The 17,978-nt window shown below is 34.8% G+C and overlaps 1 protein-coding gene across 2 annotated transcripts in view; it reads right to left on the bottom strand.

Moving 5' to 3' along the window:
* The window catches only part of LOC113234301 (pleckstrin homology domain-containing family G member 1-like), a 43,302-nt gene extending 31,611 nt beyond the window's left edge, over positions 1-11,691 (bottom strand). The window contains exon 1 of one of the 2 annotated variants that reach the window (XM_026469609.1): positions 10,431-11,691. In XM_026469609.1, the coding sequence (XP_026325394.1) occupies positions 10,431-11,536 (1,106 nt within the window). In that variant the 5' untranslated portion in view covers positions 11,537-11,691. The remainder of the gene's footprint in view (positions 1-10,430) is intronic. The other variant, XM_026469602.1, reaches the window with a different exon arrangement.
* Between the last annotated feature and the right edge of the window lie 6,287 nt (positions 11,692-17,978).

Below are 17,978 nucleotides of genomic sequence, written 5' to 3'. Positions count from 1 at the left end.
TAATGATTGGTAATAGTTTCTAATTTAAAAAGATGTAACAAATTCTGGATTGTTAATATAATTTAAACTTTACCCAGTCGCTATATCGTTGAAAGTTCAATACCTTTATTGCAAGTTACGACGTTTTTGATTTTATATAGAATTTTTATTCAACGTGTTGCCATCTTACGGCCAGTAGCTGGATTATGACGAATGATTAACATCTGAATCAGTTCGATAAACTGAAAATTGAAAATTTATTATAATAAGACTTACTGATGATATGAAATACTACTACGGTTAATATATTTGGTGCGGCCATAATTTTTGCGCCCCAAAACAGCACAATGAGGCATTTTTCTACGATTTTAGGGAATTTGCGCGAAAGAATGACACAACCATGCCATACAAAATAAAAATGGCAGACTGAGCCCAAGTAGGTCTTTCGAGACCTAATGTTGGCACGCGTCGGTCGCTAACTGACCAATTCTGCTGTATTTATTGTTCTGTGGTCCAACCATTCATTTTACTTTTGCATGCCTACGAATTTTCATAATTATTGACAAGCAACCATGGATAAAAAATGCAATATTGCATGGATGCTTTGTTTTACTTTATTATAGTGAAGCGACGTACTCTATAACTCCGATATTCATCGAGTCGACAGATTATGTAACGAAGATTATTCAAGTTGATAAATTTTGGTACCTGCATAATAATGTATAATTCAATTAAATAAATTATAAATGTTAATTATAAAATATTTTTATTTATTATAATGAATCGTCTGATTCTTCTCCATCGATTATATTAAAAAATCAAATCGAAACGCATCAGGGCATCACTAAATGATTAGAATTTAAGCTGTCAAAAGTAAAAAATGGTTGGACGGAATACAATGGTTAAGGCCATAACCCTCCACGCTCATTCAATGCGGGTTCAAGACTGCACATGCTGAAAACATGGCATTGCCATGCATGTCAGGTACAACTGGTATTTAATATTTCAGTCTTGAAACTAGAAACAACGACGAGGTTTTCTATAGAAAAGTCATTTTAATTAGTTCATTTGTAACTTCAGAAAGTCTTTCGCCTTCTTTCTTACTAGCGTACTAATAAAATTAATAAGAACTAAATCGAAAAGTTCGTAACAACGTTAAAGAAAAATCTATATATTGAAAGAGACTTAATTTTGTTTTACAAATAAGATGTATTAGTACAGAGTTAACATAAATAATAAATATAATGGTCAAGACAGTGTATTCGGTGACTCAATATACCTACTTCAGAAATAAACGACTCGGCGCCTAGAAGATAACTAACGGCATGTTGACCGCGCTAAACAGGCAATAAAAACAAACTTAACTCACAATTAAAACAATGGGAATTGTTGCACAACTCTCGCAATCATTTCCGAGAACCATTAAAGCGCAAATTATACAGATGCGACGTCAAGCTCGTGGCACACATGGAATTGGCAATATAGCACAAAGTAACCTTCCAAAATACTTGTCATCTAATGTACAGAAAAACAATGCTGACCTTCTCTTGGTTCATTCCTAAGTCGCTTTCTGTGAAATCCAGTGGCAGATAATTATGAACTATATTGTAAATCTTCTCCTTAGATGATGCTTAAAAACGAAACGTTGCTAGGCAATCAAAGAACACAGTAAGATCATTTTTTGTAAAGAACATGTAAAGTGTAAAGAACATTTTTTGCCAGTGTCTATTATTTAGGCTAGATCTACCCACGGCCCGCTCTCGTAATTAGAATTTAAATATGTTAGCAGTTAATTAAATTATGTAGAAACAATACTTATCTAAGCAATTATTATAAAATTTGTAAAGTACCTATGGTGATTTATGAATAAATGAATTCAGTTTTTAATACCTATTAATACGTCCTGCTAGACAGTAGGCAATGGCAGATGAAAAGAAACAAAACTGTAAGATTTAACTTTCTATTCATCTACTAAATATCTCATCCAGCTTCAAATTCCGATTCTAAACTTAAATTACTGCTCTAACTCGAATGTTGGCAATTTCTCCCTTCAAACAAAAAACCATTAGGACCGACACAGTTTTGTATATAATTAATTACTTATTAGTAGTTTTTATGTTGCTTTCAAAATCACTTACTAGATTATAATCTGCTTTTAAGCAAAATTAATTACAGACATGATTCGGAGATTATCAATAGTCTAATCAAATTTCGGGGAAAAGCGTGGAGATTGGGGTTATTGTAAAAATGTCTAGATAAAAACCAAAAAAAATCATATGTTCTTGTTTGTTCACATTTATTTCACATCGAATTTGGCTAGAGTATAGACAAGTAACCACAGACCACATAAATACTATAAGCAAGTAACATACTCGTCGTACAGTGGGCTATCACGAAAATACGAAGTAACAAGAAACCCAGTTTAACACTCAATTCGCATTGCGTCCGAATGGTAGCAAAATTTGTAACCATAGCATATTATAAATATGTCAATCGTGCAACGTACAAACTAGATACGAGCTATCGTATCCAGATCATCCGGTGAATCCTTGCGCGGTCTCAGGAATTCCCGCAGTTACTGTATTATATCTATACTCTAGCCAAATTCGATGTAGAATAAAGTCAACGAACAAAACATATGATTTTTTTGCGTTTTAACCTAACACTGTTTTACAGTAAATATTTTCTGGTGACTTGTAGCACAGATATTAAACCTGTAGTAAGCACTAGCTTCTGCAAAATACTGTTCTAAAATTACATCATTGGTTGCCAAGCAACGTTTTGTTATTAAACATTCTATATCGTATTTGGCTAGAGTATACTTGAGGTGGTACGTTACGCAATTGACATAAATTTAATTATGCTATATTCAATTTTTTACAAAAAATCCCTTCCATTCCCTTACACGGCAGTGTAAATTAATATAATATTATTAATATTATTTTTTATTAATATTATTATTATTATATTATTATTAATATGTTATAATATTAAATTTAAAAAAAGAGCCTAATGTTCCGTTTGAAATCCTAAAATGTTGAAAACCCACTCCCGTTCCAACTGAAAAAATTAAGAAAATGTTCTAGTAACACATCATTCTGAAGGTCAGACTGAGTGGAAAGTCCAATGACGTATCAGTTATCCGTATGATTTAAAAAGTTCCCAACCCATACGACATTGTTACAAACGTACATATACAAATAAATGATACGACATGTGCTACACCCGCACGTTGTATTATCAACTAGGTCACCATCTTACGACATGATAATAAACAAAATAATAAACGTAGGATTTGGCTAAGGAAGTGAACAAATCTTTTGTACTGCGTTTATTGCGACTATAAATAATTCAATATGGGACATGACCCAAATTTTGTGCACCCTTTACATTCTATTATAGACCAATTGCTATTTTTAAAAGCGTAGATACAAGCAATGGACATATCAGTTTTTAAAATCACATACATATTTGATGTTGATGTTACACTCGAATAAATTTAAAATGTTAAAAGTCACGTACCGCAGCACAAATCTTTATCGCGTAATAATTTTGTCAAGGCTAGATTCACGTTTATCGAAATTACATCTCTGCCCCGTCAATCTTGAATTATAAAACGAACCGGTGTTTGTTTAATAACATTAAATTGTACAGCTGGCCTCTCAGTGAAAAACTATTTTTTAATAAAAAAACACATTTTGTTTAATATCCGAATCGTGCTTTTAAATTTTCGAGAAAAACAAAAAGGAATCGTTTTACTTTATAAAAAATGGTTACTGTTCCTGACGTACAGAGACGCATAGTGTGACATGCAAATCAATTTGTAAATAATGTACCTAATTGATTGTACGAATATGTACGTACGTACCTTATATATAAATATAATAATAGTAACACAACATACTCATAGCCCAACACTAGGGAAACCCTGGGAAAACCAAAACTCACGAGAGAAATAAATGTAAGTCATACAAATATTTCACCCATCCCGGGAATCGAACCCGGGATCTCTGCGTAGCAGAGCAGCTTGTTGAACTGATTTATTTTTTTAAAGATTTATTTTTTTAAAGATTTATCTTTAATCTTAAATCATCCCGAAAGAAAAATAAACACAAAACTTACTTATAAATTCTTAAAATCATAATCACTTCAACACTTATCTTAAAGTCGTATTTTCACACATTTTGGTATTTGTCATTTACAGTAAAACATTCACATTTGATTAACACACCCACAACATGATTTCACAAAACATTCGTACGTAATGCGCTCTGTTAAACCTAGTTTTACCTTATGTAGGTATAGTCATGTTAAACGTAGTTACGATCACGCGGAAAAGTTACATATGGGCGTAAAATATGTATTGCTACTTACTACGTCATTTAAAATGGGTAGTGCCAGTGGCTGCTTGAAACAATGAAGTAGTATTTTCTGGTAATTATGTGTTTCCTTATCTATAGTTTGCAACACGTTCGACATTCAGTTTGACTTTAGAGCGCCTTATAGTAAATGGCGTTGATTTTAACTGTAATCATAAACGCAAATGTATCCCTGCGAATTTCTAAAGGATAAAGAAAAAGTGATAATACGTTGTGGCATCGCCGTAACATTTACGCGTGACTATCACAGAATTACACAACAAATTTAAAAATAAGTCTACACATTTATTTGTTATTTCAATAAAGGCATACAAAAAACAATAATTATCAGTAAGGCAGATTGTAATAACACCACAGATATTTGTCATAAAAACGTACTCCTACGCTGAAAATACCTAAAATTTTTATAGAGGTACCTCTATACAAATTCTAAATATTTTAAGCATTACACTTTTCTTGTATCTAATACCACATACACATCGACTTCTCTACGAAAGTGGATACACTGATCGTCCAAAAATAGATAATACAGATGATACAAGTCAAAAGAACAACCTTGGATAAGCGATACGCGCGTTATTTTAAAAATAACGCATTACGTTGTGGGAATTGACTATGTTTTTGCAATTGAGTATTTCGGTACTTTAAATATATTTCAATACAAATAAATCTACTAAAGGACATCGGCGTGTGCGGCCTGGCCCACTTAATGTAAAAGGCATATAATCATAAGATAGAACGAAAACATTAATTTGTTTCGGAATTTAAATTTTTTACTTTATAAACCGCTAAATAAAAATGGCATACACTAAAAGGTTTAAAATAAGAGCGAAACTTTTACTTTAATTTTGACTCACATAAGTCGAAGGCCGCTCAACATTTTCGATAGGCGTAATAGTATCCGACTTCGACTTATTAGTAATACTGAAATAGAACTTATTAGTTATATAGGCACGCATTTTTTGACATAGTCGTAGGTATTTTAATTATTTAGGCTTATTATCGAATTATTAGATTTTTCACGATTGTTACATAATAAAGAAAATGAAACTATGTTTTCAGGTCTAAATTGCGTATAATCGTTTTTTTTCTTCAAAGAAACCAACGTTTTGGGCTCTTTACACCTTCGACTGCCGTCAGCTGTGACCATGGGACCTAACATAGACATAAAGACTATACGCGACTTAAATCCGAAAAAATATTTTCATTTCCTATCTTTAAGTTTCATATTTTTAAAATTTTTACGTTACTCACTTTTTTACCCACAGGTTTTTATTGAAAACGGCTCACGATATAACAAAGATTTATTGTGAACGTCGGCTTACAGGTATCCACAATAAAATCGAATTGTGACTATTTATTGTCTTTGTTATTTAAAATAACAATAACGGCATACCTCAACTATATCCTTGTGTAAAAAACTATATATACGTACGTGTTACGTTTAGGTCTAAGAGAACCGTTTAAAACCGTGTTAATGTTTGTGTAATTATTAAATAAATTAAAATATATTATTAAGATATGACATATATTTATTTTCTTTAGATTGCTTACTCGTAAAACTCTTCAGTTTTAAAAGAATTGTGTGATTTTTAGACTAAATCCTTAGGACGTATCACGGAAGTCATATTATATTTTTAAATACGGCCTGTGATACGCTGTCAATTGATATAATTCCAACAATGCCACATTTATGTACAAAGCGATTGAGTATTTAAGGTATGCGAGGAAACAAATAAAAGCACCTACTTATATGCATAAATATTATACACACGCACATATAATTATAAATTATCTTTTGGCTTCTCCGCATTCGAGTAAATATACACATGCCAAAAAGACGAAACTTCTGAAACCTGAGAAGCTGTCCACATTGGCAGCATATATCTCAAGAGACTAAAGAATTCATACATCCTTCAAGTGAGTCAAAGAAAACTTCCATAGATTTCTCACAAATGGCGCCAGGCACGGCAAAAAAGTCGTTAAAACCCAAAAACGAAGATTGCATATCTTTGTTTTTGATACAACCACATAGGTAAATTCGTAAGTTCTGCTAATTTGTTTCGTAGCTCAGTTGGGAGAGCGTAAAAACGGTATGCTGAAGGCTCTGTTTCGAATCCAGCCGGATTCAAGGATTTTTTAGCGTTCGATATTTGTATAAATAATTACGTCCTTCATAGTTAAGTGCGCCGTATATAATAATGACACCACGACGAATATTTTGTTTAATACTTAACCATAGTGTTCACTTAAAATTTGAATTTTATCACAAGCAGTAATTGTTTTCTATGCTTACTATCTTGAATAGGTAAATATCGATTCATGCGCAGTATTATGCAGGCACAAGTACGAGTGAATATATTATGTATTTGTAAATATTAGCGGATATAAGTGTTTGTTTATTACAAGCCTGCTCATTCTTCTCTGCGGAATCTGCCTTACGAATGAGAATGAGTAGAGTTTAATCAGTATGACGATTTCACGTTTATTTGACTTGGACTTTGCCAATCAGTCATTTTCGATATATTCTTAAAGCGCCTAATAAAAGTTTTATCAATAAGTATTTTATATTTTACCCTTCTACTGATCTCCGATTCTCCCCGCTTTCCCCATTTGTGGTTACTCTGTGCGGTTGAATGTTAATTAATGGATCTATACTAAATGACCATTTTAATCGGACTCATTACCGTTCGATTTCCTTTTTGACGTATTAATAAAATTAATCATGGTCAATTTGTGAATGGTTAACCGGTACAAGTCACAAATGGTCAGCGTGTTAGAGTAGGTATCCTGCCGCTGCTGCATTTTCGCAACTTAATGAATAGTTGCTATGGTGACCATGCAATATAAAATTGTGTTAATACGTAAATAAGTATGTACGTATAAGAAGCATTTAAGTTGGCATTTCTAAATCCAGTCCTCCTTCATTAACTCTGGAAATCGATGTTTGCGATATTTGCAAATTCTGGTCTTTTGTATTTATGGTCAACATTTGACATCATTGTTTGTCGTAAAGAAATATTCATTACATATTTCTGTTCTTCTTTATAACATAGAATTTATGAGTCGTCAGGGAAATACGTCATAATATTGTCAAACTGTACTCATTTACTAGTGACGATGCTCGAACTTACTTACAGTCTTTAAGAGTCTATACTACCTCAAATAGCTTTGGTTGATTCCGCATAACTGTCAATCAATTACTATAGAAAAAAATATACAGTGTGAAAATACGATTCTAAAAATTTTAACAAAAAAACAAACTTACCTCGATATTTTACTAGAAAACAGCTGTATTCAATAGGTACTTTACATACACCAATGATTTTTATTTATGTCAACTGAACTAAATAAAACATGTACACAAATACATTATGACTATACGATATAATTTTTTTAAATGGCAATAAAAAGTAATTCTGAATTAAACCCAGTGTCGCTGCCGCTCGATCCAAGCAAAATGAACCGTGTTAGTAAAAAATTTCATTCGGAAAACAATTTAATTCGAACTGAGGTATTATAGACTCTTAAGGCAGGGACGTGATTAAATTATTTTACCTCGTTGAATAAAGAACCTTTACTTGCGGTCTGACATTTTGGTACCCAATGTGATCGTTCCTCACATTTCCAGAACCTTATCCAGCCTTTTTTTGTTAAGATCCTAACATCTATTAGGTTATAAATATCTATTTACTTATAAATATGATTCTTGAAAATTTAAGTGGTTAAACAAGTTGAGAGAGAGATCTAACTTGTTCACTTGAACGCTTACAGCGAATAGCCAATAAAAAACCAAAAACAATATATACAATATACAAGGCCCTAATTTGTTAGGTAGAAAGTTTCTGTGGGCAAATTCAGTACACGAACTGACATTTACTACATGAATCCCTGCGAAATTGCGCAAAATACAGCCATTTCATATATTTGGTGAAATAAACATTTACTATGAAACGGTTTATGTTTCTTTGCTTATTCAGGCAGCCCCACAAAGAAAAGGTTGTTTGTATTCGTGTGAGTATTACACATGCCTTTAAAGAGTAGTCTTCTAATCAATTAATACATTATATTTAAACAATATACACCTGCAAGCACAATATTTAACTAATTTACATCAACGGGTCTTTAAAGGGCCAAATTACTTAATGTTTACTTTTTGTGGCAATGAATCAACTGCCCACACTCGTAACTAACGAATGTCGAGCCAACTATAACGTGTGACTTACTAATTATAGCAAAGAAGATTAAAGACTATTAACTATTGTTTAAACGTCAATGTACAAAGACACAAAATTACCTATAACACGTGAAATTTTTAATGGCTAACAAAGAGCGCGCTATTAAGGGTATTTATAAATTATGTACACTAAGTCTTGAAAATACAGAAGCTTATTTAAGGTTTTTTTTCAATTGTGTGTAGTAATAGACTACCTGAAATTACAGTTACTTAAGTATTTTACTATTAAGTAAGAACTCTGTGTGCTAAGTACTAAGCGTCCTACTTTCACAGCAATCGAAAAAAGATTAACGTGTGGACATAGTTTCTCACAATACACTTCAATTATGAACTAAGTGTGAAATCTGTAATTTAAAGCATAGAAAAGAAACACTCGTAGCTATGACCTTTTTTTGATCCTCAGAGCTTTACATCCATCCCAAAGATCTGAGGGGCACTGCCACCGCGCCCGTCACTCTGAGACATAATTTGACAAGTCCCACGTGCCATAATTTCACCAGGATCCTTACCCTTCAAAACCGGAACGCAATAATGCTCACATTACTGCTGGGCGGTAGAAATAGGTCAATTAAAAAAATTGTAACACGAACAAAGTGAAAGGTAACAAGTAATTGCGAGAAAGTCCGTTTTCTTATGTCACTGTACTTTCTATATGGTACAGATTTAATTACTATCACGCCCTAATGAGTACAATTAACAGTTAACTTCCAATCATACTTTTAAAACACCTGTCTTTAAATTATAATTTAATTACTGATAAATTCGTGAGACTATTCATTAACGAAGGCTATTAGGATATTATATATAACTCTATGCCTACTCATACATTGAAAAGGACAATAAAAGTGAAATGGTGTTATTCGAAGATTTTCTGATGCGTCAAAAGATTAAATTTTGCAATAAACTTACTATAGAAACTATATTTACTGTGGATCAAACTTTAAATACAAGCAAGTCTGAGCGATGACTATCAATATGGTCATCCCAAAAAAGGCGGCCATTGCTATCCAGCTAATAGAATGCTAAGTGTAATAGCTGTCTAACCATTTATATCAGCTGATTAATACAGCGCTGTACCGTCGACGTGCTAAACAGTCAGCCAACATACTAAACACACAGTGGACGACCTTGCTACCCACACAGACAGCGTATGATGTCCGATGACTACAAAAACAAAATGAAACATACGAAATAACGCTAGCGATAATATCTATTTTAAAGATTCCAATTTTTTATTTTAATATTACCAAAAACGACTCATATCAAGGCATCAATAAATTTATTTGCTGAAACATTACAAATTAGCGTAGATCGTAAATACCTATTAGTATTGTTGCTTCAACAAGCCTATGTTGCTTCAACAAGCCTAACTGTTAGGCGAATATAGAATTTAAATGCATAACTTGACGATCGAACCATACGAGTAAACATCGAGGTGAAACCTTAAACAGGACCGTTTGTGCAATAATATGAACCTATTCACATCGAGTTTCGGTAACTGTTTATAAATTATTTCATCGTTTGACAAAAATGTTTTCTTGTCTTACCAAGAAACAAAGCATATTAATGATTCACATGGATCCGATAATACCAATTTAAACGTATTGTACAAACATAATCTTGTTCTTCTTTTCTTTATTGCTTATATATACATACGTACTTACTACACCTGTTTAGATAACATGAATTTGCTTGAATTTACAAAAACGCACAAACCATTATCTAGGTACTCAAAAGGTATACGATAAAACTGTCGGTTATCAATATATGACAAAGTCAGGCCACGATATCGCAAATATTTTTATTAGATATCTCACAATTTTAAGTGATCTCACCTTCGATACTTCTCCTTCTTCGATTCTACAGGCATCAAAACAGGCTGTATAGATTTAGATACACACCACTCATTCACTGCACTCACAGACAGGAATTCAGTGTCCGGCGCATGGCACACCTCTGATCCAAACTCGTCCGAAGACACAGTAATGCTGTCATACTTTTGATACGGCACCATTTCCAATGATGAAATAGACTTGATGCTAACATTATCACAATTACTACGTTCATCAGAAACTACTGACAGATTCTCACCATCTCCCTCATCACCACTATCTTCTTCATTTATTAAAGTGTCCGTAGAATGATCGGTTGACAACGTATCGGTTCTACCGTCATCAACATTTACTATATATTCTTTACCATCTGATGTTTCATTTCCGTTGGAATCGTCACTGCTGCTTTCGTTACCAGAAGGTTCTGATCTATCATTATAATTTAGTGCCTCCTCTTCATTATCCGATAACTCTGATCTTTTTAATCTCAGTAACTTTTCTAAATCACTTTGTCTAACACCATAAGACCAAAGAGTTTCAGCCGAATATCCATAATTTCCGACACTAGATTTTTTTCTAATCACCGGCGGGTGTCGTGACCGCCTCATTACCACTGGCGAACCACTTGGTACTGTATAAGAAAGCTTTTTTTCCACTATACTAATCTCTTCCTCCACGAGCGATTTACATTCCGGTGAAGGAGTATCATTAAACGGCGCAGGTGGTGGTGGAGCCGGTCTATGCGGCTTAGGAACTTCCGACTTCCTATCGGAAATAAAACCAGAAGAACTTGATTCGAAACTTATTTCCGAAGCATTTGAAAGTATGGAATTCACTGAAGCAATCGAATTTCTATCTTGAGGTCTCGTCCCTGGTGATAAATAATGAATTGGATTCAAAACACTAGTCAAACTGCCTAGGTCCTTATTTCTTTCTAGGGATTCACTAGATCCACCGAAACTGTTTATAGCAGTCCTTTCGAAGCGTAAAATCATATCTTTGACGCTAGCCCTTTCTGGACGTATAATAACATCTGCGTCCTCCGGATTACTTCCGGACGAAGAGTTCAATTGTTCCTCTAGCCGAGGACAAAGTTCTTCTTGAGTCATAGCGAGGCGCTGGTGCTTCGGGCGTTACACACACGCTCTCGAACCCGGGTGCACGCGGACATATCAACACGCACGATCGAAACGCGCTGTCAGGCGGCACTGACAACGCGCAACTGACGACCGCCGCGCGCGACGAGATGTGGCGGCGCGCGCGGCGCGCGGCATTCGCGCCTCGGTCGAAGCCCTGATCGCGCTTACTTCACACTATTGCACTGCTTTCGAGCACAGAGTAGACACGTGTGCCGCACTGCCGCCGCCGCCGCCGCCGCCGATTATGACGTTTTCTACGTAACGATGAAAATTTGTTTTAAAGTATCAGCTTCTTCGTTAATTATTAAATTCAATGCAATAGTTTTAATGGTAGGGTAATATTTTCCCTACCATTAAAATAATTTAACCTTAGCCTTAATTAAAATTAGCGTTTACTTTTATGTTTGTTTTTTTTTAAAAGGTGTTCTTTAAGTTGATTTTATTAACAGAATTTAAGTAGGGACTCCTAATTTACAAGTCAAAGTGTAAAAATGCTGACAATGAATACAAAGATTAATTTCAATGTTTTTTAAATTCCTCAAAAAAAATATATGCCTCGCTGATTTCACGTCGATCCCTCCGCCGCGTCCGGTCGAAAATCAAACGCCGCCGCCATACACATCTGTTTTTATAATATCAAGTGACGTAACGACCAAATTGTGCACCTGGTGGTTAGCGACGCGCCTGTCCATAACTATTCCAATGCCACTTAGAGCTTAAAATTGCAAAGATCTGGGGGTATTACTGCTCACATTACTGCTTGGCGACAGAAATAGGCCAGGTGGCAGTACTTCCCTCGGCGAACTCCAACAAGGAGCTCTACTACTACTAAATCTAGTCATTATCTCCGGTACAGAGTCGTATTTTACGTGATCACAAAGATTATGATAAACGAATGATGGTTGCATAATGACTGCATCTTACATTTTAAGTAAAATGAAATGCTCAGGTCGCCATACAATTATTACTTATTTATTACGTGACTTCCTTGTATAATAAATAAACAACATTTGGAATATTCATTCATTAGCGAAACATCAGACTTAACAATTCACATGTTTCTAAGTTTTCGTATTAGTCAACTTCTAGATTTCTGAAGGAGCCTTCTACACCGTACAGATGTGATGAGGTTTTGGACTTCTCAAGCTTATTCAAAAATATACATAATTTCAATTAGAAAGAAGATATCCATAATATTAACCTTACAGCTAAGTCCAAACTCATGGTACCACAATTTCGTTTAACCAAGGTAAACAACTCTTTTATGGGGAACTGTATACGTTTTTACAATAAGATTCCGGAGCATATATTAAGTTTATCATTGCCTAAGTTTAAAAACTACATTAAAAATATTTTGATCGAAAAATCATGTTACAAAATTGAAGACTACGTGTTAGATAAAGATGTATGGAAAGACGACACGGCTCCAGAATCCACACAAATTCGATTCAAAGTGTATTCCATAGCATTTAAGTTTATTTGAAAAGAGCAATCCCTAGAGTTTCTTGCTCGTTCTTCTGAGGGAGGTCAGCGTAATGAACCAGCAGTAGCTTAAATGTGACGTTTTCAAGTGTAAATTTATTTTACCTATGGAATAAATAATCTTTGACTTATTCCTTTCATCAAACCGTGCACTTTCCTAATGGACGAAAAAAATGTAATAGTTTCCAACCATTTCCTTCCAGTATTTTGTAAAAAAATAAATAAATAATAGCACAGCATTAGGAAGGCCCTATATCGCGGATATCATGGATACACACATTGACAACCACAATTACACCCAAAGTTATGAGAGAAATAAATGTAGTCCCTGCAAATATTTCTCCCGGCCCGGGAATCAAAGGCGGGACTTCTGCGTGGCAGCCAGCATGGTAACCGTTCGGCCTCTGAGGCAGTAAAAAAAAGCAAATGGTATAAGAAATAACTAGGTAAAAGAATAACTGCTACAAAGTACGTAAGTATGATTTTTTTTAACGCACACACTCAACATAGTTCCGCACTAGGGAAACCATGTGCCATGGACACGCACATAGACAACCACAAATTACACCCAAACTCACGACAGAAATAAATGTAGACCATACAAATATTTCTACCGGCCCGGGAATTGAACCTCTGCGTGGCAGTTCGGCATGGTAACCGTTCGGCCACGGAGGCAGTTTCAAAAGTAGTATTGTAGTGGGGTACGACGAAATTAAAAGACGCATAATGCAAATGAAACTTCGTACTTCTTGCATTTCTGGGCACAAGCTCCCAAACACCAGTATGACCCACTTGACTCCATCCAACGTAGGGCTGTTCGTATTGTCGACGATCCCAAACTCGCAGACGGTGTGGAGCCCCTTAGCCTACGGAGAAACGTTGGCTCTCTGTGTGTGTTCTACCGTCTTTTTATTGGACAGTGCTCTGAGGAACTTTTTGAACTGGTGCCACCGTCTCGTTACCACCATCGCACCTCCCGCCAAAGGGGTAGAGTCCATCCCCACATCTTAGATGCCTGGCATTGTAAGACCACGCGGGCAGCTCGTTCGTTCCTTCCTTGAACCTGCAAGATGTAAAATGATCTTCCTTTGCGCTATGACATGGGGTTCTTTAAGAAGCGTGTTTACATGGTTCTCAAAGACTGGCAGGCAGCTCATCTGATGTTGCAAATGTCCACGGGCGACTATGATCACCTCCCATCAAGTGGCTCGTCTGCTCGTTTGTCTCCATCTTTACATAAAAAAAAACATGACCTTGTGTTTTGATTTGATCGAGTATTACTTAATTCGTATGGATGTCCGACAGAGAACGGGAGTAGACAGCCTGCTCCGTGGGTACACGAAAGGAGCCTCCCCGCACGACGTTACCATTCCTCTACGTCTGACGCACCTTGGGCAACAATCGGCGAATAACTTACGTCTATTGGCAAATCCACGATGTACGACTTTCACCACGATATGGCAAGCATTGTAGTGTATACCATCGATACCATAAGAAAAAGGAGAAGAAATAATATTACAAAAGACGACGCAATGAATCGCCAAGCTTTGAATACATCATTTGTGTACTTAAACTTATTTCAAAGATTGTAATTTAAACCATAGTTACCATGTCAGTTCCTTAAAACTTTCTTTTTTCCAATTCTTTAGGTAAAAACTCTGTAAATAAAAACTTCATGAGAATGCTCTCATGCAAGTTCTTTTTCCAATGAGATCTCAAGAAAAAATTAAAAACATTTATTTACTAATAACAATAATAAAATAAATAAAAATATAAAATTAAAAACATTAAATAATAACAATCATAATAATAACCTGAGTTCCTGACCCCGGCCGACTGTGCCACTGCCGGGGAATACCGCCTCTCTCATTTAAAAAGTCAAAATTATCTTTTAGACCTTGGGAGAGGCGAGACTTCAAAATAGATATAATAATAATAATAATGCGCCCGACAACCACACCAATTTGCCTGGTTTGAGACCAGGGAACCAGGGCATTCCCTGTACTATGAGTACCAGAGCAACGGAATTCACTCTGGGGCATTTCCCAGAACACCCAGACTTAAACAATTTAGAAAATTTTTGATCTAAAAAGTTTTTTATTTTTTTGATTTTGAATATTTGATCCTACCGGGAATCGAACTCGGAATCTCCTTACCAGCGCCCACGGTGTGGAAAACCGTTTGCCACTAAATTAGTTATTGTCCATCCCTTCAAAAAATTCATTCCTCAACACAAAAACCTATTCAGAATTTAAAAAATGTTTTTGTTCTCATACTGTTATTTAATATCTACATTGTCAGTTCTCAAATACCTACACGAAAGATTATCTATGAGAGAGATGTAGAAAAAATATTGAAATATGTTGTGTATTGAGAAGCTGTAAATCAACAAATTGCTGGATATACCAACATGCAAAATATTGTTTGCCAACCCGTTTATTTAACTCCTCTAAGAAGTATCTTCAAAATAGAACGTGCTGCTTCAAAACCAGAAGGATTGTTAAAAATGTGAGAGCTATTTACGCGTACAGGGAAAGCCTTCTCGAAATATGCAATAAATTTCTACGCCAGAGTTGAGTACTCTGGCTGAAGATACATAATATTACATCTTTTAGATCTACTAAGTACTAATTTTTGAAATTTACAAAAATGATTAAGATAAGATGTCATAACTTAGTCGTACAGGACGCACATTTATTCTACTTGTACCTAATTACTAAATATTATCAACACTTAATTTCCTGTAATATTAATTACGAAATACCACTGATTTATATCTTTACATTTCAGGGGGTGTCCAACCTTATTATATGTCACACCATATTTTGACGAGAATATAACGCTTTCCACATTTTGTTGTGATGTTTGTGAGTGTAGCGGCTTATCAATTCGAAAATTTCACAATTTAAAATGTACCATCTACCTTTATTATACCCTCTGAGAGTCTTCCTCCTGGACACGAATTTCCATGGCCAATCTGGAAGTCTTTAATTAGGCTTCGAACTCAGAGTTGGCCGGAGTAAGGACAGTTTGTTCAGGTGGGGATTTTTAGGTTGTTTCTAACCTGAATTGATTGTGCGGTGCGATTCAAACGATGGCCCACCTCAAATCGTGCCCTGTGAACTCTGGTGTCGCAGTTGGCGTCGCTGACTGCAGTCGGCGTCGCTGACTGCCAGGCCACAATAGTATTAGAACATAGTTTCCCAAAGTGGTCCCTACCGCCACCCCCTGTAGACTCCTAGGGCGGTAGGGGCCTCGGAAGCAATTGGAGGGATTGGAGCAATTGGATATAATAAGAATGTTACGTACGTACTTGCAACAGTTTTTCGCTAATCATAAGAATATAAGAGATCCGATAAACATAATAAGGAATGCAATGTAACAATTCTTATTATACAAACTTGGAGAGCCGCCATCCTAACAATTTCTTACTGGTAAGGATGCACTAGAAAAAATAATAACGGAAAATTAACATTCACACTTGACTGGTTATCACAAACATAATTAACTATGTATTATTAACAAATAAATCAGATTTTGTGTATCTATCCTCTCGTAATTTCTTTCCTTAGAGATTACGAAATCAAAAACTTACACTGAGCAAGTTATTCACTGCAAATGCTTTGCAAATGCATATTACTTATTACAACAAAACTTACCCGAATTTAATTTTTTTATGAATACCCTATTTGCAATGAACACAGGAAAATGGATCTTAAATTATAGACCGTAACGAGTTTCTTCTTACTTCTTACAAAATTGCATTCTCTTAGAAAAGTTATTAATCATTGGTCAGGTGAAAAAAAAAACGCGTGTTCTGTTATGAATTAATTATACGGAGTGTACATAAGTATACCCTAAAACAAATCACAACTTTCCATTTTTGTTGCACCTGTAAATAAATACGGTTTTAGTGAAATTTAAATAAAGCGACATCTAGCAAAGTTTCTTTGTACTTGTACTTTTCCTGATCGCAGCATAATGTACTTACTAACTACGCGAAACTCCACATAGTTCTAAGCAACGTAAATAGATGTCGCTGTTAAAAATATACAAGGCAAGAAATGTTTTCATCGTTGTTGATTGAAATCTTATCTGTGATATATACATAGTGCAGCCACATGTTTAGGGTCCTTATTGGCTTCTTTTACTACCATTCAAAATGTTTTGGAAGAGGTAGGAATGCCATTTTCACCAAATTTTATAAAATACTGGGTCTGAAACAGAAAAATCAAAATAATAAATAAAAATTGTAACTTTCTTTTTATTCCGTCTCTGCCGCTATTAACAAGAATATCACTAATAGTAAAAATGTGGGCTAGATGAAATAGATTGGAATACAGTTGGAGTACCTACTCCAGTGTGGGATACTCGAGTGCCAATTTAGATTAAAGATTAATGTCAACCGTGTTAAACCAATACACTTTACTTAAAAAACAGTATTTTGAGAAAAAAACTACCTAAAGACTTTTTTGGTTATTTTGTAATTTTTGAAGTTAATAACATAAAAATATACATATAATTTACTATGTGCATTACATTTTAAATAAATATTTCCAGGCATTATAATTGTTCTTTGCAAAATAAGCTATTTATATTGAAAAACGAATAATTTTCCTTTTCTATGATAACAATCGAAAAATTTTTGTTGTAATGAAATTACGAAACACTTAGCTTGCCGTGTATTGCTTGACACGATAACTTGTATATTATAATACTAATGGACATCCTACGTATGTAATCGGAATGCACATATTTGAGTTAGGCAGGAGGCGATGCCCTGTTAGGCTAAAGTAGAAACAAATTTATTCAAAGGCCATTTAAAGTGGCACGAATACAGGAAAAACGAAGGGAAAACCGATTACCTACGTTGGTAAGGTCACGTTATGCGTAGGGTTGACAATCATATGACAAAGAACGTCTTGCCACT

This window comes from Hyposmocoma kahamanoa, unplaced genomic scaffold (genome assembly GCF_003589595.1).
Source record: "Hyposmocoma kahamanoa isolate Upper Pololo Valley unplaced genomic scaffold, ASM358959v1 102, whole genome shotgun sequence".
NCBI lineage: Eukaryota > Metazoa > Arthropoda > Insecta > Lepidoptera > Cosmopterigidae > Hyposmocoma > Hyposmocoma kahamanoa.
The sequence above is the reverse complement of the archived record's forward strand: the minus strand, read 5'-3'. Positions and strand labels throughout refer to the sequence as shown.